The sequence below is a fragment of the Glycine soja genome, chromosome 4 (genome assembly GCF_004193775.1).
Source record: "Glycine soja cultivar W05 chromosome 4, ASM419377v2, whole genome shotgun sequence".
Taxonomy (NCBI): Eukaryota; Viridiplantae; Streptophyta; class Magnoliopsida; order Fabales; family Fabaceae; genus Glycine; species Glycine soja.
This window is the reverse complement of record NC_041005.1, coordinates 51,815,414-51,842,226: the sequence shown is the minus strand read 5'-3', so window position 1 is coordinate 51,842,226 and position 26,813 is coordinate 51,815,414. Positions and strand designations below refer to the sequence as shown.

Sequence of the window (26,813 nt, the reverse complement as noted above, 5' to 3'; positions counted from 1 at the left end):
ACTAAAACCCAAAAAATTAGCGTATTAGTGTAAAGGTATGTTGTGTTGACAAGAGTTGAAACAATTAATATTTTCTTGGGTCAACAGTAGTCACAAATCACAAAGGGACTTAATCTCTGATCTAATGGGTTAAGAGATACCCATGATCTTTGACCTAAATAATATTTAGTGTAATTAAAAAATACTCAATCTCCTAATAAATTGGTGAAAAAAATGGAGAATAATAAAATAATCAAAAGAAGAAACTTCGTTGTGTAGAGAAATTATTAGATTAATCTAAACTGAGCGAAGATGATTGCATTAAGCAATTTCATCTCAAGATCCATAATCAATTTAGACTCTTGAATGAGCCTAATTATTTATGACCAAATTTCACTATCCACTCTTGCTTTTCATTGTTACCATGGCCTCAAGAAGTGGATAACTAAGAACCATTACATAGGTAACTAGGAAAAGTTGACCAAACATTTCTTCAAAATCCTTCACATTGAAATTAAATAGTCTCCATATACCAACTAAGAAGCTAACAATGTTGGCTGTGAGTAATAGAACCAATGGAGCCATGAACACAGCTGCACCTTGGAAATCGAATCTACCTTGCTCATATTTCTTGAGCTTCTCTTTGTCAATTGCTTTGTTTGACAAGTTGAATTTCACCTTGCTCAACCCCAACCACTTCTTGATTCCATCTATAATTGCAAATATGCTGGTAACTGACTTCAGAATCCAAATTCTTTGTTCATCCCACCACATTGTCACAGATCCATCCCCAGAGAGAACCTCAATCAAATGTTGAATCTGAGTAGATACATACACAAATGCAAACACGGCAAACCAAGGGTCTGTGGCCTGTGATAGCATAAATAAATCAAAGCATGTCAAATTGAAGTCACTGAAAAAGTTAACTTGATTATATTTCAATGCTAAATAAATGGAAAATAAAAGAAATATAGTATAAAAATAAGGTTAAACTATTTCAAAAAAATTAATTAGGTCCCTAAACTAAAAGAAATATATATAATTGGATCCTTAATCTTTTAAAACTTTTACATTTGAGTTCCTAAGATTTTTAAAATCACTATAAATTGTCATTTTCTAGCCGTCTCAAGTTGATATAAATTAACTCTAGGGACCCAATTATAAAATTTTTTTATAGGAACCAAATTAAAAATTTCCCAATAGTTTAGAAAATAGATTAATATAACCCAAAAGTAAATTAATTGAAGAGTAGTCAAATATTTGAATTGGAAATTTACCTTTGGAAACACAGGGATTCCTTTGAGGAGGCATACTTGAGGTACAATGCCGTAGAGGATGAAGACAACAGCATAAAGGGATGACATTGTGATGAAGCAATAAGTGAATGTGTGAAGTATGGACATTCTTGAAAATCCATAAGTGAATGGGCTGTATTTGGAGGAGACACCAAGCAACAAAAGTTCAGACAACCACTTAACCAACTGAAGCATGCCTTCCTTGATGTCAGTGGGAGCACAACCTAAGAAACATGGTGTTTTCGGGTAAAGATATGCTGATTTCCATCCTCTGCTGTGAAGAATATAGCCAGTAATAGAACTCTCTAGTAATATGCCATATGAGAATCCCACCTGTGGAGGGTACCAAGCAAATTTACATTTGGAAAATCGTCAATGTTTGCCCATAAACATTAATTAATTGAATAGCAAATATGATATTATATATGCATATTATAAACACTAGCCTCTGTGCCCCAATTTGTGTTATTTTCGTAGGAACAAGAGGCCACTACTTGAGCTTCTCTTAACATTTCATCTCTTGAAATATTCTTTTTGCTACTTTTCTGTCCACGGATGGCCTTCAGTGATTCAATGTAGGCGGTAGACTTGCCGAAGTACTTTTGTGCATCTTGCAGATAGTCATCTACAATCATAGATTAATATAACACAAACCGGTGAATCACGTACTATCTCGTCATAAAATAGAACCATATAATTTTTTAGGGAAGGCCAAATTTTATAGGTTTAAATTTTTTTCCCCCTGAAATTTAAGTTTTTATTCATTTGTTATTATAATTTTTTTTAATCCTTGTAAGATGTGTTTGCTTTATTTTTAATCCTTAAAACATTTTAAATAATAAAAAATGTTAAATTCGAAGGAAGAAAAAAGAATTTAAACCAACTTCACATCATACCAAATTTTATTAAAAGTATGTGAAATATATTACAAGAGAAAAAGGCCGTGTAATATCAACAATAAAATTCTATTGAGGCCATATGTACCTTTTTGGTTTGGACTTCCAAATAGTAAAGCACTTCTACTTAAGTAATTGCCGCTGCCAGAAAGACCTGGACCTCTTAGTCCATCCATGCCTTGCCACATTGTCTATAAGAAATTAGGTACTGTATGTTATCAGACGAATGATCAAATAAAACAGACAAGCAGTAGTGAAAGGAGATTTAAAAGGGCCTAATCCTAATGATTACCTTAAAAGCAGTTCTAGCTTGACTATCATAAATGTCCTTTTTGCTAAGGTTGTGAAACATTTGAGGGAATTGAACAAATGCAATATATTTGGACGTTTCAGGATCAAGAAAGAAGCACATGGCTTGTTTGGCAGAGGTTGGATCATTGCTATACATATCACAGTCCATTACTAGAACATAAGGTCCATTACTGATTAAACCTGAGACTCTGAGCTGCAACCACAGTTGAAGTGCTACATTGATTAAGCAAGAAACTCATACAAGTAGTGGGGGAAAAGAAGAGTATAGATTAAATTCAAATAGTACACACCAATGTGTTGACGGCTCCTCCTTTGAATTTGTGAGGAAGGGATGGCCTTCTTTCGCGAGACACATAAACAATAAGTGGCATTCCCGGTTGGTCATTTATAATCTGAATACACAGAACAGAGAGACATTACCAACTAGATTTCCCTGTTTCTCTTCAACCAACAACAAAAATTGCCTAATTAGTTGAAGAAGTACGAACTCACACTGTGCTTATTGTTAAATAGTAATTGGAACAGAAATCAACGTTCATGACTTTGGTTTAAGCATTAAATATATAATTTTATTTATAAGTTTAACTGATTCATTCAACCAATCAAATCTTGACTTTGAGATCTTGTTGATTCAATCTTTAATTCAAATTTTAAAATATTGACAAAATAAGAACTAGGAACTATTAGTTTAGTACAGAAACGTACTTCAACTGAGATTATTTTTTAAATCATTGTTTGTTATTTTTGCATGTAGTTTCAAACATTTTTATGTATTGACAAAACATATTTAAATAAGCTGACTTGAGGAGACTGAGAAAATGATCATTTATTAAGATACTGAATGTCCCTATGAAAGTATATTAGCACCCACTTATAGCATACAATTGTAAATAATAATAGAGACTGTTTAAAGAGAAATATGTACATTAGAGGAAGGTATAAAATGAAAAGTATTCATTACGTAAGAGTAATTATAAAAGAAGTTAAGATTTTAAAATTTAAATAAAAATAATATTTTGATAAATTAAATGATTGAAACTCGTTGTGTAATAATATTAAATTAGATTTAAAATGATGCTATAGAGCGCCCAAAGCCTCAATCACGTAAGTGTGTTCCAAACTTAATTTTTAATTAATTAATTAACTAACGATGTAGTTTTATCTTGAAAATTCACGCTTCAGAATAGGAGAGTCTAAAATCTGATGTTAATCAGATCTTTGTATTATAAATAAAGGAAGGATTCGAAAATGAATACTAATGTAATGGTTTGCTGGACCACAAATGCTTAATTATTGAAAGGCCCATTGTCCAATATAAATATAAAAACCTTGAATTGATTTGAGGACAAAGAAGTTGGTCTGTCAGTCAAGTGAGTCAATGATGCACATACCTCAATACGAGGTTGTCTGTCACTCACAATACGACGACTTTTAGGGTCTGAACCAAATTTCTCGATATTTTTCTGCATTTTCTCGTATTTAGCCTGTAAATTTGGAAAGAAAGAAAAAAACAACCAACGTGAGCTCAATATTATTAACTCTAGTAGTAACTCAGACTGAAATTAGAATCACAACCCAAAAGTACTTCTTGCACAAGATTCGAGATTACATCTGTTTATGTTTTGAAGGAAGAAGTAAGGTCAAAATTAAGAAGTTTTTAAAAAAAAAACATTAATTTGAATTAGAAAGAATAGAAGAGAAATACAAATTAAGCTTTCTCTGTTTATTTGAATAAATATAAAAGCGAGAAAAGTCAAGTGTGTTTCACTTCACACCTACATATTTGACTGAACATAAAAGAGATAAATAGATAATAAAATTATAAAGAATAAATTATTTCTTCAAAATTTGACTTTTCACACCATAGTACTAAGGGTTGAGTTAATAATGACTTGGGTTAAGTTGATGGATCATATCAGTATGAAGATATTGATGAATCTGAAATAGTTCATATTAATTTATAAAAAATGATTAATAGTTTATTATTTTTAATCTTTAATTTTTATATTTTTCTCAATCTAATAATGAGAGAAAAATATCTATTTTATTTATTAATTATATCATTTTTAGCTCTCCCCCATTTCCTGTATTTATTTTTCTATTTTCTCTTATTTTATTCATTTTAATTTTAAATATTCAATTGAATGATGTGACCTGAACTAACCTGATTGTAACCATGCGGTCAACTGGACCCCTTTTAATCAAATTCTGTTTTAAAATATCCGACAAACCTGACTTTGTTCACCCGTAACTTTAAATGAACTTCATTTTTTTCTCTCTCTCTCTCTAAAGTCAATTTAGAGAAAATAGTATATTTCTTTATCCATCTTTTATTTTCCTAGTTCTTTTCTCTTGAAATAAAGAAGTTCAGTGTTAAAATTATAAAAATATAAAATGGTTAACAACTATAATTAAATAATATGAGAGTTCCTAATGTGCACCAAATAATTTGAAGGATTTTGATACGGTTAATTTTTTAAACCAATCAAATTATATGTCATCTTTTTATTAATTATTTTTTTTGTATTTTTTAAATTAGTTCTTAATTATTATTTTTTAAAATTTTAAAATTACACATTTTTTATATTAGAAGATATGATTTAAGATAATTTTAGGAATTTAAACCTTAAAATCTTTTAGTTACTTTTAATACATTTTTATAAAATCTATGCTTAAGAAATAATAATAAGAAAATTTTAAACCCTAAACCCTAAATCTCAAAATATTTTTTTTATAAAATGTGTTGAAAGTAACTAAAAATATTTTAGGGTTAAAGTTATCTTTAATCGTATTTTTTAATTTAAAAAAGTTAATAATTAAAAAAAAAATAATAGACAAGTACTAATTTGAAGAAAAAAAAATAATTAATAAAAAGATAACATATAACTTGATTGGTTAAATAAAAGTATCAAAACCTTCTAAATTATTGAAGAATCCATAGAAACTCTTTAATATATATAACTAAGATTATATTATTAAATGTTTGATTTGTTGACAACACATATTTCGAAATCATTGAACAGATAAGTATGGGAGAAAACAAGCTTTAAAATGAATAGATGTTTAGGGTCATTGAAAGGAGAACCAATACACTATAAATTCTTGTAAGGTTACTTCGATGTTTAGATGTTATAAAGATGAGTGGTTAAAAATGAACACCTTCATATAACATATGGTCGGTTAATACTTAAATTTTTTATGTATTTTTTTTGTTTGAATTTCCTTGGGTGTTAAGGAAAGGTTGATGTCTAGCCATCTTTTTCCTTGAGTATTTATTTACTTTAATCCAAACAAAACATTAAAGATACAATCCCTCCTGCTGAAAACATATTCAGCTTTCTTTCCATGAAAAAAGTAAGAATATTCAATCCAATTCAATTCATACTTATGTTGATGATTAATTGGTACGTGGATCATTAGAGTAGAAAAAACACAAAATGCATGAGGTAGGTCATTGGAAGTGAATAAGAAAGCAATAAAGCATGCAAGTAATAGAGTCGCACACAGAAAGAGATATAATATAGTACCTTGACGAGGTCTCTCTGTGTTCTGAATTGATCGTCCCGAAGAGTCTCTTGATCCTCATCCCCAAAGGGAGAGAAGAAGACTTTGGGACACCTTGACTTCACCCCATACTTTTTACAGAACGGAACCCACTCCTTGGCGAACTCAGCAGCCTCTCGGATCCCATAGAGAGTCACGTCGCACCCGCCGTCGTCGGAGAGATAGACGGAAAGCTTGTCGGAGGGGTAATCCATGGACACGGCGGAGATGATGGTGTCAATGACCTCCACGGTGGGCTCCTTCTCGGGATCGAGCGTGCACACGAAGATGTCAAGCCCCGGCAGCTTCTCCTCACTCGGAAGCTTCTCAGTCATGACGCTCCGCGACACCGGTCGCCACCGGAAGGCTTGGTTGAAGAACCAGAGCAGCGAGAGAAGAAGCTCCGCAGCAGTCATGAGAAGCCATGGCGCTGTTGGAGGTTGGAGGAAGAAGTGGGTTATGCGGTAGTAACAGAGAGACAACACTGCCACTAAGTGGATGAGTATGTGAAGTCTGCTTAGGGCTAAGAATGATTGAACTGTTTCTACGTGGTATGTGAACGTTGCCATCTTAATTATGTTTTCATTCATTCATTCATTTATATATATACTAAGCGCTACCTCATTCCAAATAACCCGGGACTATTATGTCATGTGAGCTATTGCCATTTTCAATCTATTTTCTCGTGGCCACACCTAAAAACATTATTTTTTATATAATCTCGATCCTCGCGTGGGCCTCGCTTTAGCATTATTTTATGTCACTCACGTACAAATGCGATTTCCCCGTGGATGTCTTTATATATATGCCATTAATCTTTGCTTTCCTAAAAGCTCAATCTATGTTGCTAATTGAGTTACACCATATATCTGTTCTACATTACAAATTTTTGAAGTCTCTTTTACGTAAATTCTCATAATGCATTCATTCATTTAAACTATATATTTTTTAATATTTTCATTTAGTATTTTTTAAAATATCAATTTTTAAAATATATGATTCTTGATAGATTTATTTTTATTTGTGATATTTTTTGTGTGATTAAATTATATGATTGATTATCTTGTAGACTATTCAATTATTGTATGTGATAATTTAATAATTGTTGTGAATATTTAATTGCAATGTTTAATTAATTAAGGAGGTTAACAAATAAAATTAGTTTCATATGTTTGAAGTTGTTTAATAAAAATAACGAATTTAACTAATGGGTGTAACGTAAGTTTGATGGGCTAAGGAATATATTAAAAATAAGGGTTTTTCTCCGTGCACCCAGCACAATAGAACTTTTCATATCATTAGCACAACGTTTTAATCAATTAAGTTAATAGGTCAATTAAATTATAAAATAATTAATGTTATTATATGTAACACTAAAATTTCTAATATATATTTAATACACATGCAAATTTAGATAATAAATTTTATGACAATTAATTTTGATCTAATAATTTGTTTGTTTATATATATAAACCGTAAATAAAAATCATAGGTTTATTAAAATAAATCTATTAACGTATTTTTTTACTTTATTACAATTAATTTTGATCTAATAATTTATTTTTTTACATGTATAAATTTTAAATAAAAATCATAGGTTTCATAAAAATTTATATATGTAAACAAATTCGTATGAGGCTTATGGATTGACCAATTTGTATGAAGCTTATGGATTGTCAATCCATATTGGACTTACGGATTACCAATATGTATCAGCTTTACAGAAGGATAAAATTGGAATTATGCATGTTGTGTTGGGTGTACCAACAATTTGTTAGAGGCGCAAAGCAATGCCCTAAAAATAATTAGTTTTGGGTTCACAACTTTGAAAACAAAAATCTAGCATAGGAGTGTGTTTGACAAAAGAGTGGTTAGGAAATCGGACATGGCACCAAGGGGGTGCTGTTAGTAAGTCTGTGGTGTAAAGAACACCATTTTTAGGCTAAACCTTATTTTTTAAAATCCAATAAATTCCCAAACAGTTTTTAAAATCTTTTTGGGCCCTTTTCTACCCTATATAACCTAAATTACCCATAACCCAACCCAAATGGAAGATCAAGCACAAAAAAAAAGAGTGAGGGAGAGAGTGACGCTGAGAGAGGGAAGTAAAAAATTGTTGCATGCTTGAGACATGCAATCTTGTGTTGTCTTGTCAACACATCTCTACACTTTTGCCAAACACAATAGGTCCCTATGCAAGTTATCAAGAACAATAGGTCCCTTTTGCCACCCTTAATCTGAGTGATTGATTGATTGACCCTTCTAAATCTCTTTTATAAACTTATTTTTAAAATAAGTATGTTTTAAAATCCACATTCTTTAAAGAAAACTTATCTTTTTACTAGTTTTTTTTAAAATGATTATTTATTGTTTGGTCATTTAATTTGCTAAAAAACATACGTATATCATTTGCCAAATGTGCATCCTTAATTTAGTTTTTCAAATAAAGCAGGTCAATAAACCTTCTGACATTTAAAAATCAGGTTATATAATTATTTAATTGATAATTTAATTTTTTTATTAAAAATATTTAAGCGATGATTTAAATCTTTTTTGTTAAAGATCACTTAAATCTATAACAGTTAAGTATTAAATAATTTTGTTATAAAAAAGTATTAAATACATTTCAAAAGTATTTTTAAACCATAATTAAATTTGTAACAATTTTGTTTTTGACGGAATTAAATCTGTAACAGATAAGTATTGACATTAAAGTAATTCTTAGTATACATTTTTTCCAAATAATAATAATGATATAAATAGAGTTTCACAATGAAAAAACCTACTTACATTAAAACTGGAATTATAATCCTTATTCATAAATAATTTAAAAAATAACAAGTAACGATGATACAATTGATTCTGTGAATAATAATAAAAGATAAAAATATTAACATTTTTTTTCTGGAAATTACTGGATATTCCCTAATAATAACATGGACCGTGAGAGCTTACAAAAGAAAGGCGCCAGATAAAAAGAGCCAAAAAGTAGAACTCCCTATCTACACACAAAATGTATGTAAAAAAGACTTAAAACAAAAAATCTATTTTCTTAGAGTGCAAATTCTACCTCATTCATCCTTTTTCTTTGCTGATTCATATCAAATCAGAATAAACCTGCACACCTCAAACAAACAGATGCATGTTGAGCCAAACCCAAATCGCACTCCAAGTCGACACCAAAACTTATTCTCTGGCTGCACCTTTTGCTCTCTGCTCTTGTTTTGTTGTCTGTTCAAAATTTTCCGGATGCCTTTTTCTGATCTATGCTCGTGACTTTTCCATACACAATGCTCACCAAGTGTTTGATCCTCTGCCCCTAACGAAAAACTGAAGCCTCTTCCCTACCATCTCCCCTCACATCCCTAAATGACCATAACCAATACATTCTTTTGGATTTAAAATCCAATTAGACAGAGAATAATAGAAATCACCAGCAGCCTTGTTTCATTCCCATGTCATTTCAAGACTTGTCTTTTCTGAGAGTTAGTATCAAAGCATTACGAGACCTCCATATCACTGCATACCACACTAAACGCCAACACCACCTCTTCTGAATATGTTGTTGATCATATGAAATACTAGTAGTGACAGTTAGACACCCCGAAACCAATGACAGGAACATATTCACGCATAAGCTGCATGACTCAGCACCTTTGTTCCATGTTGGAACTGAAACAAGTTCAAGCCATTATCACCAAAGCAGGCCTTCACTCTCACCTTCCCTTCACTGCCAAGTTAATCTTCTTTTCTGCACTTTCTCCTATGGGAAACCTCTCCCATGCTCATTCCCTCTTCCTACAAACTTCCATGCACAACTCCTTCATTTGCAACACTATGATTCGAGCCTTTGCCAACTCTTCCTACCCTCTTCAAGCTCTATACATCTACAACCACATGCACACCACCAATGTTGTCTCCGACCATTTCACCTACAACTTTGTGCTCAAGGCATGCTCCAGAGCACACAAGTTTGCCCAAGAATTTGTCAAATGTGATGAGTTTATTATTATTTCGAAAGGGGGTGAAGTTCACTGCACTGTTCTTAAACTCGGGTTGGACCAAGACCCCTCTATTCAGAACTCGTTGCTCTGTATGTACTCTCAATGTGGGTTGGTCCATGTTGCACAACACTTGTTTGATGAAATCAGCAATAGGAGTTTGGTTTCTTGGAATATCATGATATCGGCATATGATCGTGTCAACGATTCTAAATCGGCTGATTACCTTCTTGAATCGATGCCACACAAGAATGTTGTTTCATGGAACACTGTGATAGGAAGGTACATCAGGTTAGGTGATATTGAGGGTGCAAGAAGGGTGTTCCAAATTATGCCTCAGAGGGATGCTGTGTCATGGAATTCTCTGATTGCTGGTTGTGTCTCTGTTAAGGATTATGAAGGAGCAATGGGACTGTTTTCAGAGATGCAAAATGCTGAAGTAAGACCGACAGAAGTAACACTTATTTCAGTTCTGGGTGCCTGTGCAGAAACTGGTGCACTGGAAATGGGTAGCAAAATACACGAGTCTCTGAAAGTATGTGGGCATAAGATTGAAGGGTATTTAGGAAACGCCCTTCTGAATATGTATTCTAAATGTGGGAAGTTGAATTCAGCTTGGGAGGTATTTAATGGGATGAGGATAAAAACTTTGAGTTGTTGGAATGCTATGATTGTTGGTTTGGCTGTCCATGGTTACTGTGAGGAAGCTTTGCAATTGTTTTCAGAGATGGAAAGTGGGCTTGATACAGTTAGGCCGAATCGAGTGACATTCCTTGGTGTTTTGATTGCTTGTAGTCATAAGGGTTTGGTAGATAAAGCAAGATGGAATTTTGATCATATGGCAAAGCAGTACAAAATTCTGCCTGATATCAAGCATTATGGTTGCATAGTTGATCTTTTAAGCAGATTTGGATTGTTGGAAGAGGCGCATCAGATGATTAAGACTGCTCCTTTACAAAATAGTGCCATTTTATGGAGAACATTGCTGGGTGCTTGTAGGACACAAGGCAACGTGGAGTTGGCTAAGGTGTCTTTCCAACAACTTGCCAAATTGGGACGCCTAACAGATGGAGATTATGTGTTGTTATCAAACATTTATGCTGAAGCTGAGAGATGGGATGAGGTAGAGCGAGTAAGGAGTGAAATGATTGGCTTGCATGTTCCTAAACAAGTTGCGTACAGCCAAATCGATATGACTGAATCTGATAAGCTTCCCTAAATAAACCATTGGTCTCTTTTTTAAACTCGATATTTTTCTCCATAGCGTGCACAAACTCAAACGTTAGAAGCATTTTTCAATTTTTAAACTGCATACTAAGTATGTCAACCATGTTCCCGTGTTAAGTGAATATTCTTTAGTTAGGCTAAACAATCGGTTGACATGACGACAATGAATGCCACAACTGTTAACTGAAGCAACCCAGCAAGTGCGCCAGTGTTTTGCGGTGCATGCAACCACCACATTGGCCTCTAAGGCCAAATGCGCATCCACCATATGGCTTCTTCGCAGAGGATTGCGTTGTGTTGGTTGGTTAGTTAAAATTTGGTGTAAACTGATTCTTTTGAGTCATTAGATTTACCAAGTTCGATGGTTAAGTTTTTGGTCTTACATATGATGTAAAGAGATCATATCCCAAAAATAATATATCAGTATTATTGTAGTCACTTAGATAGATGTATAGTATATTTATTGCATGTTTGGATAGACAAACAATTTTAAATAAATCTATTATAAATTGTAAAGACAAATACACTTTTTGAAAGGGCAAAATTGCATTGATAACCAACATTAAATCTTGAAAGAAGTTTTTACACATAATTATAAGTTTGCAACTAAGGAAAATATTGTATAAAATAATTATGAACATGAATCTTCTATTAGGAAAATAGCTTGTAAGTCTTTGCCGAAACAATAATTGTTCGTACTCCTCCAATGGGTGCAACTACTGCTATTATACCACCAACAATGACACAAATCTGTAATTAAAATAAATAAATAAATCATCTATATATTCTGCAATATAAACATTAAGTTGTGTTTTGAATAAGTTTATTTAATATAAAAAAGTATACCCATGATGCAATCCAATGGAAACTCCATCTTTTTGGACTTTTTTCCGCAAGCCATAGTATACTAGGAATCTGCACCAAATGTTTGAAATTTAGTAGCTAGAAAGACATTAATACATGTAAGATTTGAGCATGGTAACATATATATTATTTCAAGCATTACCATATAAGATGTTGATGTGAAAGCAAGTCCTCCGAAGAAGCCCAACAATCCTCCAAAAAATGGAATACACATGCCAATAATTCCTACCACGCCTACAAAGAAATGAGATGATACATAATTAAAATTAATTATTTATACTCACACTTGTAAATAAATAAATAAAGTCATGTGCGATATAATTCTTACAAACAAATATGCTTCGACTAACTAAGCGAAGAATCCTTGAGGGAGTAAAATTCCAGCTTTTCACCAAAGTTGTCTCGATTGTATCAAACACAGGCATAGCAAAAACCTTGATATATAATTAAGAAAGAAATTTAAAACAAGTATGTATATATTAGTTGAGTGGAGTTATATATAGCAAATAATTAATATATTTTGACACACTTGATTTGATTTATATAGATATATACATACCTGAAAGCTGCCTAAGACATGAATGAAAACCATGAAGTTAGCAATAGCAATAAGCCAATTGGGGTGTTCGAGTGTGATGAGGACATCATCGTCGACAGCATTTCCATATGCCCAAAAGCCAGACACTGCAACTGAAATATAGCAAATAATAACTATGGTGTATGCCACTCTCACACCTCGCCACATTGGTATGTTGGAAGGTTTTTCTTCTGTGGAGGGTAACGTAGCCTGAATCTCTAAAGCAACACTATGTCCAGCAAAAGCAAATGCTATGGTTCCAAGGGCATTGAATGCGTCAAGAACTATCCCAGGGGTTGTGTGGGATCGAACTCCATAATCAATATGATGATGATGATGATGACGTCCAATCCCCTCAACAATTGACATGCAACTTGCCACCATGGAATAACTACATGCAAAATATGTTATTTAGACATGATATTAGCATATGCACTACCTATGTTTTAAACATTCATATACAAAGACATGCGAAGGAGATCTAGCAGCTCAGTTGAATAAATAATGTGCAAAAGAATTATTATAAATTATTGACACTAATTTCAATTCCTATGGATCAATTTACAATAACTTATATGGTCTCATTAACTAACTGAATTATATCCTTGACTAATATTTGTTTTGTGAATATACTCTTTTAATTTAACACATTCTTTATTGTTTTCTAATCCTTAAAAATCACAATTATAATGAGTTGCACTAATGATTGTAAAATTTTAAATAATCTTAACCAATTAATTAATTAAACGTACCAGACAGACATGAGAGCAGCCAGGGAAGACACTGATTTCAGTTTATTGAAGTTAGGAGTTTGGGAAAGCAACAACTGCAAGCATACAAAGAAGAGAATGTAATATGTTTGTCTAATGTCAGTCATGGATGGAACAACTGTATCGAACACCTTCTTCAATGACTTCCCACCAGTGACAGTGTACACAATGGCTGAAGCCACCTGAACCGTTAGCTGTTGTGGCATTACTAGCCAGAATCCTTTTTTTGGGCCCAAAACATGTTTTCCCAATTCAAAGTATCGATCAAACCTCTTCCCTGGGACCACTTCATGCAAGTGAATAAGTTGCCACAGGGCATAAAATGTCAGGATCCATGAAAACATGATCATGAAAACACCTGGAATCCTATATATAAGACACAAACAAAAGGGTATATATGTGTCAACACTTTGCAATGATATAAAATGTGAAGCATGAAATTAAATAGAATTTGATATATATTTATATATATGTGTGTGTGTGTTTGTGCATATACCATCCAAGCTGGGCTACAGCAAATGGCAAGCCTAACACGCCAGCCCCAACCATAGCCGTTACATTGTGGAATGTTGAATACCACCATTTTGCTTTTCTAGAAGCACTTATGGGCAACCAGTTTTCCAGGTTTTGTTGCTCACTAGCTGGCATAGTTTGATCACCTGTTGTTGCATTCCTATTGGCATGCTCCTGAAATAAATTACCAGATCAATTAAATAACATCATCATGTTGATCGAAGAACTAGCTAGTAAAACATAATGGTGAATCATTCACATGACAAGAGCGAAATAAGAATTAAATTGCGAGTCATGTGTATGCACCATTTCTTAATTAAGGATGATTCAAGACTTTTCTCTCAATGAATGGGTAATTCTTAGAAGAAAAGTAGGTGTGAACTTGTCCTTGTTTGAAGGTTAATGAGTTTACGCAATTTAAATATTCTATTAAGGTGCTAGATCAGTCATGACCTCCGAAGCTTAAGGATAAGCGCGTTTAACGAATTGAACTGTGGAACAAATGACACTTCAATCTCCCAGATTTTTCTCTCTTACGTTACCCTTTTTGTTTACTGCTTCCACATACATTACACTACTTCCACATTTTACTCCCTTGTGAATCTTATTTTTTGTTAGTAAATTTTTGTCTAAATTCTTGCATTTTTGTTATCTAACAGTATTATGCAAGGACTTTAATTAGTGTGTAATTCATATGTTTTAACATTATTTTTTTAAAAAAAATAATGTGTATTGTCAAATGACCACAAAGAAAATGTGTGTGGTCAAATAATTAAGGTGTTTAATTTATAGCTTAGTAAATTAACGGGTAAGTAGGAGTATTATTAGTTAAGTAGCAAGCTCTATATGACAAGAAAAATAGTCATACTCAAGTTTTTCAGGATCTAAAAGATCCTATATCTAAGGGAATAATGATTTTATAGGAAGCATTTAGTTCACCAAATTTCTCAACATTTGGTAGCAACTACAAATGTATTTCCCCCGAAATAGGTTCATGAATTGTTAAAAAAATTATGTTTTTTAATGAAATTTTGTTTTCCTTTATAATATTTTTTTAAAAATTAATTAGTACCATTTATTTTAATGATAAATTATGGGAGTCACACACACACACACACACACACACACACATATATATATATATATATATATATATGAAAAAAAAGAAGCAAATATCATTTAACAATGGTCTTAAGCATTAATTTTTCTTTAAATAAGTTGATTATGAGGAAGAAATTGTGAAGTCCAACAAGTGGTTGACGGTTGTAAAAATTCAACATGTTATTGATTGTTTTAGTAGAAATCTCATCAGTTTGGGTGAAGACTAAACATAACCCAAAGTTGAGGTGAATCAATATAAAAAAATTTGCGTTGAATCATCTTTGCATTATGTTATTTAATGTCATATATAATGCATCTACATAAGAACATTCTAAGCATCAAAATGATAAATATCGGAATGCTTACATAAGAAGGTTTTCATAACAAGCTTAATTGTTTTATAAAATGACATATTTGAAGTAAATCATCAATCTGTTTTAAACTAATTCAATTATATGCATCAAAGTATGAAAACATTCAGAAAAAATGAAAATAATTTTGTGCATGAAAAGCTTTAAATAGTATTATGAAGAATGCCTTTCTAAGTACAACATTTTGAATATTGTAGTCAACACAACAACTTTCTGAGTACTAAATCATCATTACATAATTTGCGTTTCCATAACAACTAAGAGATGTATTTATCTATGTAATGATCTTTTGAACATGAGCAAATGAACATTGACATTAAGTTCTTATAATCATATCAAACTTTTAATAACGATTGTTATGACTAACCACTTAGAAAGTTGAACTTTGTAAGTGTCTAAACCTTTGTGTCAAAACTTTCTAAACACCAAGGTAATCTTGAGTAAAAGTTTTAGGAAAAATTAACAAAGCTACAATTCAACCTCCCTTCTTATGACATTCTAATCACTTCAAGGTTTAAATTGGTAGGGGTTATTGTGTATGGAAGGTAAGAAATTCAATGTATGACCGATTAATTAAATTTCAATATTTTGTTGTATATGTATCCTATTATCTTTAAGTTGTGTGGTTTGGAGGTTTAGAAATCTATTGATTTCATGTTAAAAGGAAATTTTTTGAAACACAAACCTTAACCGTGACTCATTCTATCTAAACAATTCAAAATGTGAGTCTATCACCGATCATGAGCATGATCCATGGATCAAAATCGTGACCTATTTTGCCTGAAGTTCAAAACTAGCATATGTCATAATCATAGGTGTGATCCATGGATCACAGTTGTGTTTGGAATTTTGACGAATAATAAAATTTTAACCCATTATAGAATTAGGTATAACTTATCTATTCGTCAATTTGGATTAGTTAACAAGTAGGATTTTGAATTTTTGAGTTTTGGAGGCAAACTGTTCTCATCACAACTATTTCCTTCCATATCTATAAAAAGGCTTATCTATGTTGCAAAGAATGTCCACGAGTTTGGTCTCTTCTATATTTCACTTTGCTTTTTTAATATTAGATTTTGGGATATCTATGATGTATGCTTTTGATTTTGTTTATCAAAATTGCTATCAAAATGTTGAAAAAGAAAGTTGTTTCTAGGGGGAGTACACAAATTTTAGAGAATCTAAGGTAATTATAGGTGATTTGCACACACTGTTGGAACAACAATAATATTTTGTTTAAATGTTAATTTGTCTTTATTGAGGTGTATTGTATTTCTTTTAAAATCCCTTATGCATTTCCTAAGCAATAACTATAGTAGAGTATTTTTTTATTTGATGGCATGTTTAATATTGTAAATGTGTCTTTCTTCCCCACTCAACATGCGCACTACTTAAAACTCTTATATAAGTGACTTTGCTAATATTTATTTTGCAGCTTATTGGTACTTTGCTAGACACAAATCATAAAGTTTGTGCAATCAATATCAATGACATTGCTTGGTGGGACATGTTTAATTGGATATGTCGTTAGATTTGTTGGTAGCTTCATTTCTAATTTTGTTAATAATATTGTATCTTTTATTTAATTATAACAGAATGGCTAATAATCTTGTGTTGGTATATTTACTTCTATACAATTTAGTTTATGATATTTCATTTTGATAGGAGAGGTCAAACTAAATGTGTTCCACTTTTTCTTTAATGAATTATTTTTTGTGAAAAAGATTAATAGTTATGGTATATTTATTTCTGAGTTAGATAGTAGTTTGTGTGACAACTTTGATGTCTTCTACAAAGTTGATATGAAATTTATTACTTTTTTACTATTTTATTATGGCTATGTGGATATCTTTTCTACAAAATGCCTTAATTAACAATTTTTCCAATGTGAACACTTCATATCACGGGACATCTAATGACATGTCTTTAATCTTTACCCTTTAAGTCACTATATATGATGCAAATGATAATTCTACCTATGTGTTCAAACCAACCTTATGTCTAAATTAAGAGATATAATAAATCACTAGCTTATCAGAAACCACACAAACATTATTGTTGATTGATAACATGTAAGCATCACAGACTTAATCACTTCATCCAAAGATTTTGCTACAACCATACCTTCACATAGTTCACACCATTGTTACACTCTCTCTGCGATGCTATTCGGCAAGTGCACCGAGTCACACAAATAATATAAAAACGGTAAGAATCGAGTATCATATTCACAGGAAATTTATTTCACTCAAAAAATATATATTCAGTGAGCAAACATTTTGTGTAAATTGAAAGCAAAATAAATATCAAGTTGGGTTTTTGTGTGAAAATCTAGTTAACTATAAACTAAATATCTACGGTTTGAGAAGTAAAAACAACCAAGTAAAAAACATTGGGTTGTTCTACTGAATCTACCTTGATGTTGCTATATATTTTTCTCTATTTAATGTTATCTTAGTGTTCTTATGTTAAGAAATTACCCAAACCAAGATCCCTCGAGTGAATGAGCCTAACTTTTTTTAAACCTCGTCTTTGATCCCTCAACAAACTCAGCCTAAAAGAATTGCATTAAGTCTATAGCATAATATAGACTAGATCGCTGCACTCCATTCCTTGACATACAATTTTCTAGTTTGCTCTATCAAGTTCTAAGGCTTTAAAGCACTTTCCAATGCTAAAAATCCTAACTATACATACAAATGGGTGATCAAGTCACAAGCATGTAAAAATAAGCATGGATAGAAGCAATGGACACATAAAAACAACATTAAATAGATAGTGAAAGAATATTACATCAAAGGTTCAACAGAACTTCCCAATTAAGAGGTTTAGCCTTTCATTACAAGTAATGAACTTTCAACACAAAGGACATATTTTGAGGGAAGAAAATGGCTAAGAATGGTTGAGGATGTCTCCTTCAACCTCTACAACCCTAATCTCATTCCTCTAACCTAGACTCTCTTGGTGGCTTTGTTTTTGTCGCTCTAGCTTTTCCCTTGGCTCTGTTTTTCAACTCCTCCTCTTAGTTCCCGTCAACTTCGGTGTTTTACAGGCTCATTGACGTTTCAGATTATGAAGGCTCGCTTTGGGAGATCGGCTCACTAAGTGAGAGTAAGTGAATTTTGGCTTAGCGAGTTGGGCACGCTGAGCGCGAGAAGAGATAAACGACTCGTTGGGCGAGCTTGCGGCACGCTAGGCGAGCACATCTCTGACTGATCCTCTTCTAGGATTTCCCAACACGCTAAGCGAGCTATGTGCCTCGCTTAGCGGATGTCACTCGTTAAGCGCATATGCCTCGCTTAGCGAGACATCAACTTCTTGAACCTTCTCTTCTTTTAGCCTGAAACTGAAGTGGTTTCAACATTAATTCACAAAATGAGAGTATTTATTATATAAAATCAAACTAAACATGAAAGTATGTACAATTCCTACAAAAAGAACCATTAATTGGGGAAAAGAGGCTAATTTCATGTAACTATTCAATACAAAAGTTAGTCGTAAATAACGACTAACAACCATGCATTGTGATATTCCTACATAGAAGTTCTGGTGACAAATAAAAATGATCAGGTTTCCTTCCCAAAATGAAAAACAATGTAAAAACATGAGTGTATACTAATGAGAAGATGACATTGTGTGATTAGTGATTATCATAAAAAGAATTAGAAGACAATAAAAGCAATTACATGTAGCCATTCTATTAATAAGTTAGCAAGCCCTAGTATTATTTATGTTTATGCTAAAACATTACTTCAAAGCCAATTAATCATGTGTCATGTATACTGTGCACTTTGTTGGCAATTTTTTTTCTTGAAGTAATTTTTTTATAATTATCTTAATGCAATGTGCATACCCGATCCATCACATTGCTAAAAAGTATTCACAAAATGAATAAGTTTTTGCTCCATTAACTCATGACACTTCTTGTTGTTTGTAGTGGATCCCCTACCTGGAAAAGGATGGTTGCAATTTCACTATAAAGGCATGATTGAATAAGACACCAACCCCCTTCCCCCAAGGAATTTAAACCTACCTAGAAAAGAGACTGCCATCCTATTGTTAAACACACAAGTAAAAGAACAACAAATAAAGTCATTGTGTAAATGCTTCCCATCAATACCACTTTACAATGAATATGGCCTTATTCCACCATATACTGATGGTGTGATGACCTTTCTCCTCAAGTTTTCATCATAGATTGAGACTTCCTACTTGCAGTATAAATATTGTAGCTAGATTACTAATAAATGAACAGTCTGGATATGATCCTTATCAAACAATATTACATCGAACTTTGGTGCTTATGTCAATTTAAAAGATTTATTTTTTACGGTTTAAATTTGTGAAATGGACATCTAACCGAGAGAATGAGTATATAATGCACTTCTAAAATAAGAAACTCCATATTAAAACCATTACAAATCATAATGGTTTACAATGGTCCAATTCTTGCATGTTAGGTAGAAATGGAATCTAAAATTAGAAAGACTTAAATAACTTTTTACTACCTATAAAATAGATCATTTTAAGTTTACCACCTAAACTATCAATTTTTATTTATTTTAATACCCTTACATTTTTTATGTTTGATTTTAGTACCCACCGCCATCGAGGATTTGTTAAAGACCAATTACCAAAAAATTTAGGGACAAAAACCATAAATTTGAAAAGTTTTAAGGATGAAAAATATATTTTGTCCTAAATAATATAAAGGGAGTTAAAATTAAGGAGGGATGCCTCCTTAACATCAATGTAGCTCAGCCTTTACCAATGGTGGAGTTAAAATCTCACAAACTAAATCTTAGTCACACTGAATTACCATAGGTTAGCAACAAGTTGAAAATGGATGACACAATAGTGTTAGAGGTACAACACCCCTTGACACAACAAAGATGCTTGAAGGAGACAAGACAAAGGGAGAAAAAGGCCAACATGTTGGATGAGAGTGAGAGTCAAAAGTTATAGTAAACAATCTAGTCATCACCACATCCCTTGAACCCAACATCCATGTCCTTTCATGCAAGGTGGAAACATCATAAATGTTTTGACCTGTTGACTCAACCTGAACCAACCTGTTTGCGAATAGGTTAGTTTGGGTTGAGCTTTACACAAAAAATTCAAAGTTGATCTAGTTCAACCTATTCAAATTTGATTGAGTTGATCATGGGTTTGATCAAATCCAGTTCATGAACACCCTTAACTTAAAAGGAATTTTGCATTGTGGAGCTTTTTAGATTCATAAGTATGATGAATGTTATCCTTGGAAACAAATTAGGACCGTTTTATTTATTGTGATGATTGATTTTTTTTTTCTTTTTTCTTTTACTTTTCTCTTCCTTTTTATACCAATTTACCTCGCTTCCCTTTTCATGCCTTTTTCTTGCTCCTCCGTACAACTTCATGATCAACTGGTGAAAGAACCCACATTTTCCTTTTGCAATGGCTACCATTGCCACGAGAGAACCTTTATGGTAACATTACCTTTCCTTCATCGTCAACAAAATTCAATCACAGAGGGATCAGGTGGACGATGAGGCAGGTGTGGTGGTCTAACATGCAATATATGTTGTCCACTGAATAATGGGATGGGGAAGGACAAAGTGGGAAAGGAAAATGAAAAAAAAATCCTCAGCTATTAATTTTCTTAAATGAGTATATCTAATAGTTATAATTTGTTTTTCAATGTGGAAAAAATGTTTCACTTCTTTACAGTAGAATTGGTCGATAATTATTAAGACAAAAATAGAGGAAATTTGGGATCCCAAAATTCATTTTGATTTTTCAATGTTATTCTATTTCTTTCCTATTGTGTTTCGTTGTTAAGCAGGGTATCATCTCTTGTTGGTTTGTTTATCTTCTTCTTGATGTTGACGAAATTCGAGACGAAGAGCAACCGTGTGAAGGGCCTGAGCTTCCACAAGAAGCGTCCATGGATCCTTGCGAGCCTCCACAGCGGCGTGATCCAGCTGTGGGACTACCGCATGGGCACCCTGGTCGATCGCTTCGAGGAGCACGAGGGCCCCGTCCGTGGCGTCCACTTCCACGACTCCCAGCCCCTCTTCGTCTCCGGCGGCGACGACTACAAGATCAAGCTGTGGAACTACAAGCTCCACCGCTGCCTCTTCAGCCTCCTGGGCCACCTTGATTACGTCCGCACCGTCCAGTTCCACCACGAGAGCCCCTGGATCGTCTCCGCCAGCGACGACCAGACCATCCGTATCTGGAACTGGCAGTCCCGCACCTGCATTTCCGTCCTCACCGGCCACAACCACTACGTCATGTGCGCCTCTTTCCATCCCCGCGACGATCTCCTCGTCTCCGCCTCCCTCGATCAGACCCTCCGTGTTTGGGACATCTCCCCTCTCAGGAAGAAATCCCCCTCCTCCGACGACATGCCTTTTGGCTCCCCCGACGCCGTCGTCAAGTACGTCTTGGAGGGACACGATCGGGGCGTCAATTGGGCCTCCTTTCACCCCGCTCTCCCCCTCATCGTCTCCGCCGCCGATGACCGCCAGCTCAAGCTCTGGAGAATGAACGGTTTGTATTCGATTCGATCCACTTGATTTGATTTACACAACACATTGTGTCTGGATGGAGGAATTCATGAAACAAATATTGATGAAAATAATTGGAAAAACCTACGATTGCGACCGAATTTATTGAGTAATACACCGAATCATGAAATCGCGGTCATTTCAGTCTTGTAATTGAAGGATTAAAACGATCACGGATGATAGTTTAGGTGTGGTGTGGAGTGATTTGGTGTATTGCTCTATGAACGCTGTTATGGCGTCCTATTTGAATGTGTGTCACAACGAACGTGTCTGGAGGGTGTGGGGACTAGAGGTGAAACAAAAAAGAGAATGAAAATCAATGGAGTTGTCGCCACTTGTTATTTAAGGAAAATATTTGGGAATAACTATGACCTTGATGACCTTTGTGGCTGCAGTTATTGAATAATACACCAAATTATCTAATCACGATTGAAATTGGATGATTAAAATGACCACAGATGATAATTTAATTGTGGCATGGACTGCTCTATGATGTTACGCATGTTAGGTTTGGTTTTTGAAAATTGAAGTGTGTATGAATTTGTTTCTGTATTTTCTTTCAGATACGAAGGCATGGGAGGTGGATACTTTGAGAGGGCACATGAATAATGTGTCATGTGTTCTTTTTCATGCCAAGCAGGATATTATTGTGTCCAACTCTGAGGACAAGAGTATTCGGGTGTGGGATGCGACCAAGAGGACTGGGATCCAGACGTTTCGCAGGGAGCATGATCGGTTTTGGATTCTGGCTGCACATCCTGAAATGAATCTGTTGGCGGCCGGTCATGATAGTGGGATGATTGTGTTTAAGTTGGAGAGGGAAAGGCCTGCGTTTGCTGTGAGTGGTGATGCTTTGTTCTATACTAGGGACCGGTTTTTGAGGTTCTATGAGTTTTCGACACAGAGAGAGACACAGGTGCTGCCAATTCGGCGGCCTGGATCTCCAAGTCTTAATCAGAGTCCAAGGACTCTTTCTTATAGTCCGAGTGAAAATGCAGTTCTGCTCTGTTCAGATATAGATGGTGGATCTTATGAGCTGTATTGCATATCCAAGGATGGCTATGGCAGGGGTGATTTGCAGGATGCCAAGAAAGGTGTTGGAGTATCAGCAGTTTTCGTGGCTCGGAATAGGTTTGCTGTGCTTGACAGAAGCAGCAACCAAGTCCTTTTGAAAAATCTCAAGAATGAGATTGTTAAAAAGACTGTTCTTCCTATTGCCACTGATGCTATATTCTATGCAGGAACGGGCAACTTGATTTGTAGGTCAGAGGATAGGGTTGTCCTGTTTGATCTTCAGCAGAGAATTGTTCTTGGTGAACTCCAGACCCCTTTTGTCAAGTATATTGTCTGGTCTAGTGATATGGAAACTGTTGCTTTGCTCAGCAAACATGCCATTATCATTGCTAACAAGAAGCTTGTGCACCAATGCACTCTCCATGAGACCATTCGTGTAAAAAGTGGAGCCTGGGATGACAATGGTGTTTTCATCTACACGACATTAAATCACATCAAATACTGCCTTCCCAATGGAGATAGTGGGATAATAAAGACATTGGATGTCCCCATTTACATCACTAAGGTTTCTGGAAACACCATCTTCTGCTTGGATCGGGATGGGAAGAAAAGAGCCATAGCTATTGATTCGACTGAATATATTTTTAAACTCTCCTTGTTGAAGAAAAAATATGACCATGTCATGAACATGATAAAGAATTCGCAGCTTTGTGGGCAGGCTGTGATTGCTTATCTCCAGCAAAAAGGCTTTCCTGAGGTTGCCCTCCATTTTGTGAATGATGAGAGAATACGGTTCAATTTGGCGTTGGAGAGTGGAAACATTCAAATTGCTGTTGCGTCAGCTACAGCGATTGATGAGAAAGATTACTGGTACCGTTTAGGGGTTGAGGCTCTTCGTCAGGGTAATGCTGGGATTGTGGAGTATGCATATCAGCGTACCAAAAATTTTGAGAGATTATCTTTCCTTTATCTCATCACGGGTAACTTGGAGAAACTTTCGAAGATGCTGAAAATTGCTGAAGTAAAGAATGATGTAATGGGCCAGTTTCACAATGCCATGTATATGGGTGATGTCCGAGAACGGGTTAAAATCTTGGAGAATGTGGGTCATTTGCCTCTTGCTTACATCACCGCATCAGTCCATGGGCTACATGATGTTGCCGAACGGCTTGCAGCTGAACTTGGGAACAATGTTCCATCTTTACCCGGGGGAAAAGTACCGTCTCTTTTAATGCCACCGTCACCGCTCACATGTGGTGGTGATTGGCCCCTTCTTAGGGTCATGCGAGGCTTATTTGATGGCGGGCTTGACAACATGAATCGGGGTGCCGCTGATGAAGAATACGAGGCAGCTGATGCTGATTGGGGTGAGGAGCTTGACTTGGTTGATGTGGATGACTTACAAAATGGGGAAGTTGCTGCAATTTTGGAGGATGGGGAAGTGGCAGATGAAAATGAAGAAGAGGGTGGATGGGAGATGGAAGATTTAGAGCTGCCCCCTGAAGCTGACACCCCAAAGGCTTTTCTCGGTACAAGATCTGTTTTTGTGGCTCCAACCCCTGGCTTGCCTGTAAGCCAGATATGGATTCAGAAATCGTCTCTTGCAGCAGATCATGCAGCTGCTGGCAACTTTGATACTGCAATGCGGTTACTGAACCGTCAGCTTGGGATAACAAACTTTTCTCCCTTGAGATCCACATTTCTTGATCTTAGTACTGGCAGTCATTCCTATCTGCGTGCATTTTCATCTGCTCCGGTGATATCTTTTGCCATTGAAAGAGGTTGGACTGAGTCATCAAGTGCAAATGTAAGAGGCCTGCCAGCATTGCCTCTCAGACTGCCACAATTGGATGAAAGGCTCAGAGCTGGTTATAAGTCAACAACTGCCGGGAAATTTACCGAGGCTCTTAAGGCATTCACCAGTATTCTTCATGCTATTCCCTTGATTGTGGTTGAGTCAAGGAGAGAAGTAGATGAGGTGAAGGAATTAATCATCATAGTCAAAGAATATGTTTTGGGTTTGCAGATGGAGTTGAAGAGAAGAGAAATGAAGGACAATCTAACTCGGCAGCAGGAGCTTGCAGCTTATTTCACTCACTGCAACCTTCAAACCCCACATTTGAGGCTAGCTTTGTTGAATGCAATGACTGTGTGCTTCAAGGCAAAGAACCTTGCCTCAGCTGCTAACTTTGCCAGGAGGCTGCTTGAGACCAATCCTACTGTTGAAACCCAAGCCAAGACAGCAAGAAAAGTGCTTGCAGCTGCAGAGACAAATATGACTGATGCCAAACCATTGAACTATGATTTCAGAAACCCATTTGTTACTTGTGGTGCAACCTATGTGCCCATCTATCGAGGACAAAAGGATGTCTCTTGCCCTTACTGCACTTCCCGTTTTGTGCCAAGCCAAGAGGGACAGCAATGTACTGTGTGTGATCTTGCAGTGGTCGGGGCAGATGCTTCTGGATTGCTGTGTTCACCTTCCCAGATACGTTGATTCTGCTGCTAGACCAGAAACATTTTTTCCCCCAATTTGTTTCAGGTAAACTATCTGCATCAATTCAAGTGTTATTAATCAATTAATAGTTCCTGCTATACCCAAGAAATAGTTTGGAAGAATGGATGCTTCTGAATGAGTTTCTCTGTTTTTTTGTTTCCCTTGTGGTCTCCCATTATATTTACTTGAAAACTATTTTCGATGTGCTATACCTGTTTCATAGTTTGGGAATGTTAGCAACTTCTACTCTAAAATTTGAGAGGGTTTGCTTGTATCAGATGATGGTAAAATATGTGTTCTATGTTTAGTCTTAAGGCACCAAGCAACTCAACCAACAACGCATTGAGAAATTCTAGCCACAACACATCAAATTGCCTGTTCTAAGTGACCCATTCTTTCTCTTCCCCACCGTGTTTCTCCCTATCTAGTGCATGTAAGCCTTGTTGTTCCTTCATCCCTTGCTTTGTGATAATTGTTTTTGGATCATAGGAAATCAAATGACTGGGTGGGTTTTTCAGTTGAGCATGCCCTTGTTTTTCTGCTTCTGAAATTTCTTATTACAGGGTGCATCTGGCTTGTGTCTAAGTTTTGTTATGACGATAAAAATGGACATTGAGCATCAATTATTGCAGAAGATCCCTGAAACAGAGGCAGTGGAACCAATAGCTAATGAAGAAACCAATCTTGTGGGTACCAGATTTGGAGGAATGGCATAAGACGGAGAGGGTTATACAAAGACGGTTGCAGAAAATTGGAACAACTTTCAACCTTGAACGTGTATATCTAATATTTCTTGAAGCAATTTTTACATGTTAGAAGTAATGATTGTCGAGACATTATATAGTTTCCTTTAGAGGCCTTTATCAATAACGGAAGCATTTAGATGTTTCCTACTAGAACCTAGAAATAGTTTGGAAGAATGGATGCTTCCGAGTGAGTTTCTCTGTTTATCTATTTCCCTTTTCCTTTCCTGTTTTATATACTTGAAAAATATTTTCAACGTGATATACCTATTTCATAATTAGGGATGTTAGTATTTTATACACTTAAATTGAGAGGGTGTGCTTGTGTTGTATCAGATGATGGTAAAATATATGTTGTGTTTAGTTGGGGTCCAAATTGTTGGTTATTAAAGAGAGTTGTGTTTATCTAATAGTTAAGCAACTCTTTGAATACACCGAATATGATTGCTGGTTGTAATCTTGCTCTTTCGTTATAAATGTATGTCAGTTTCCCTTTGATGATGCATGAGGCCTTAGCACAGTAAATTTTAATTCTTGGTATGGGTGGAAATAAGCT

The 26,813-nt window shown here is 34.7% G+C and overlaps 4 protein-coding genes across 6 annotated transcripts; 2 read left to right on the top strand and 2 right to left on the bottom strand.

Annotated features, from left to right (window-relative positions):
* Positions 1-246: 246 nt before the first annotated feature.
* LOC114410483 (cellulose synthase-like protein G2) lies at positions 247-6,612 on the bottom strand. The gene is made up of 8 exons (XM_028374444.1): positions 6,010-6,612; positions 3,874-3,966; positions 2,773-2,874; positions 2,463-2,675; positions 2,259-2,361; positions 1,721-1,899; positions 1,257-1,607; positions 247-849 (listed from the first exon to the last, which is right to left on the bottom strand). The coding sequence occupies exons 1-8, from the start codon at positions 6,592-6,594 to the stop codon at positions 376-378; spliced, it is 2,100 nt and encodes a 699-aa protein (XP_028230245.1). The 5' UTR covers positions 6,595-6,612; the 3' UTR covers positions 247-375.
* Positions 6,613-8,972: 2,360 nt separating this feature from the next.
* LOC114410481 (pentatricopeptide repeat-containing protein At5g15300-like) lies at positions 8,973-11,695 on the top strand. The gene has a single exon (XM_028374443.1). It carries the CDS (start codon positions 9,638-9,640, stop codon positions 11,243-11,245), a length of 1,608 nt encoding a protein of 535 aa, XP_028230244.1. The 5' UTR covers positions 8,973-9,637; the 3' UTR covers positions 11,246-11,695.
* A 181-nt stretch (positions 11,696-11,876) lies between these two features.
* Positions 11,877-14,100, bottom strand: LOC114408249 (lysine histidine transporter-like 5). Its single transcript, XM_028371306.1, has 7 exons — positions 13,961-14,100; positions 13,447-13,830; positions 12,677-13,085; positions 12,446-12,551; positions 12,260-12,351; positions 12,100-12,168; positions 11,877-12,003 (listed from the first exon to the last, which is right to left on the bottom strand). The coding sequence occupies exons 1-7, from the start codon at positions 14,011-14,013 to the stop codon at positions 11,905-11,907; spliced, it is 1,212 nt and encodes a 403-aa protein (XP_028227107.1). The 5' UTR covers positions 14,014-14,100; the 3' UTR covers positions 11,877-11,904.
* Positions 14,101-20,897: 6,797 nt separating this feature from the next.
* Positions 20,898-26,758, top strand: LOC114410480 (coatomer subunit alpha-1-like). 3 transcript variants are annotated; one of them, XR_003666304.1, is made up of 4 exons: positions 20,898-21,986; positions 22,567-25,559; positions 25,823-25,947; positions 26,078-26,758. XR_003666304.1 is itself a non-coding variant. In XM_028374442.1 (3 exons), the coding sequence occupies exons 1-2, from the start codon at positions 21,314-21,316 to the stop codon at positions 25,512-25,514; spliced, it is 3,621 nt and encodes a 1,206-aa protein (XP_028230243.1). In that variant the 5' UTR covers positions 20,900-21,313; the 3' UTR covers positions 25,515-25,559; positions 26,078-26,758. The 3 variants fall into 3 exon arrangements, 1 of the variants encoding a protein (XP_028230243.1); XR_003666303.1 differs by having other exon boundaries at positions 20,899-21,986; positions 25,793-25,947; XM_028374442.1 differs by lacking the exon at positions 25,823-25,947 and having other exon boundaries at positions 20,900-21,986.
* Positions 26,759-26,813: the final 55 nt, after the last annotated feature.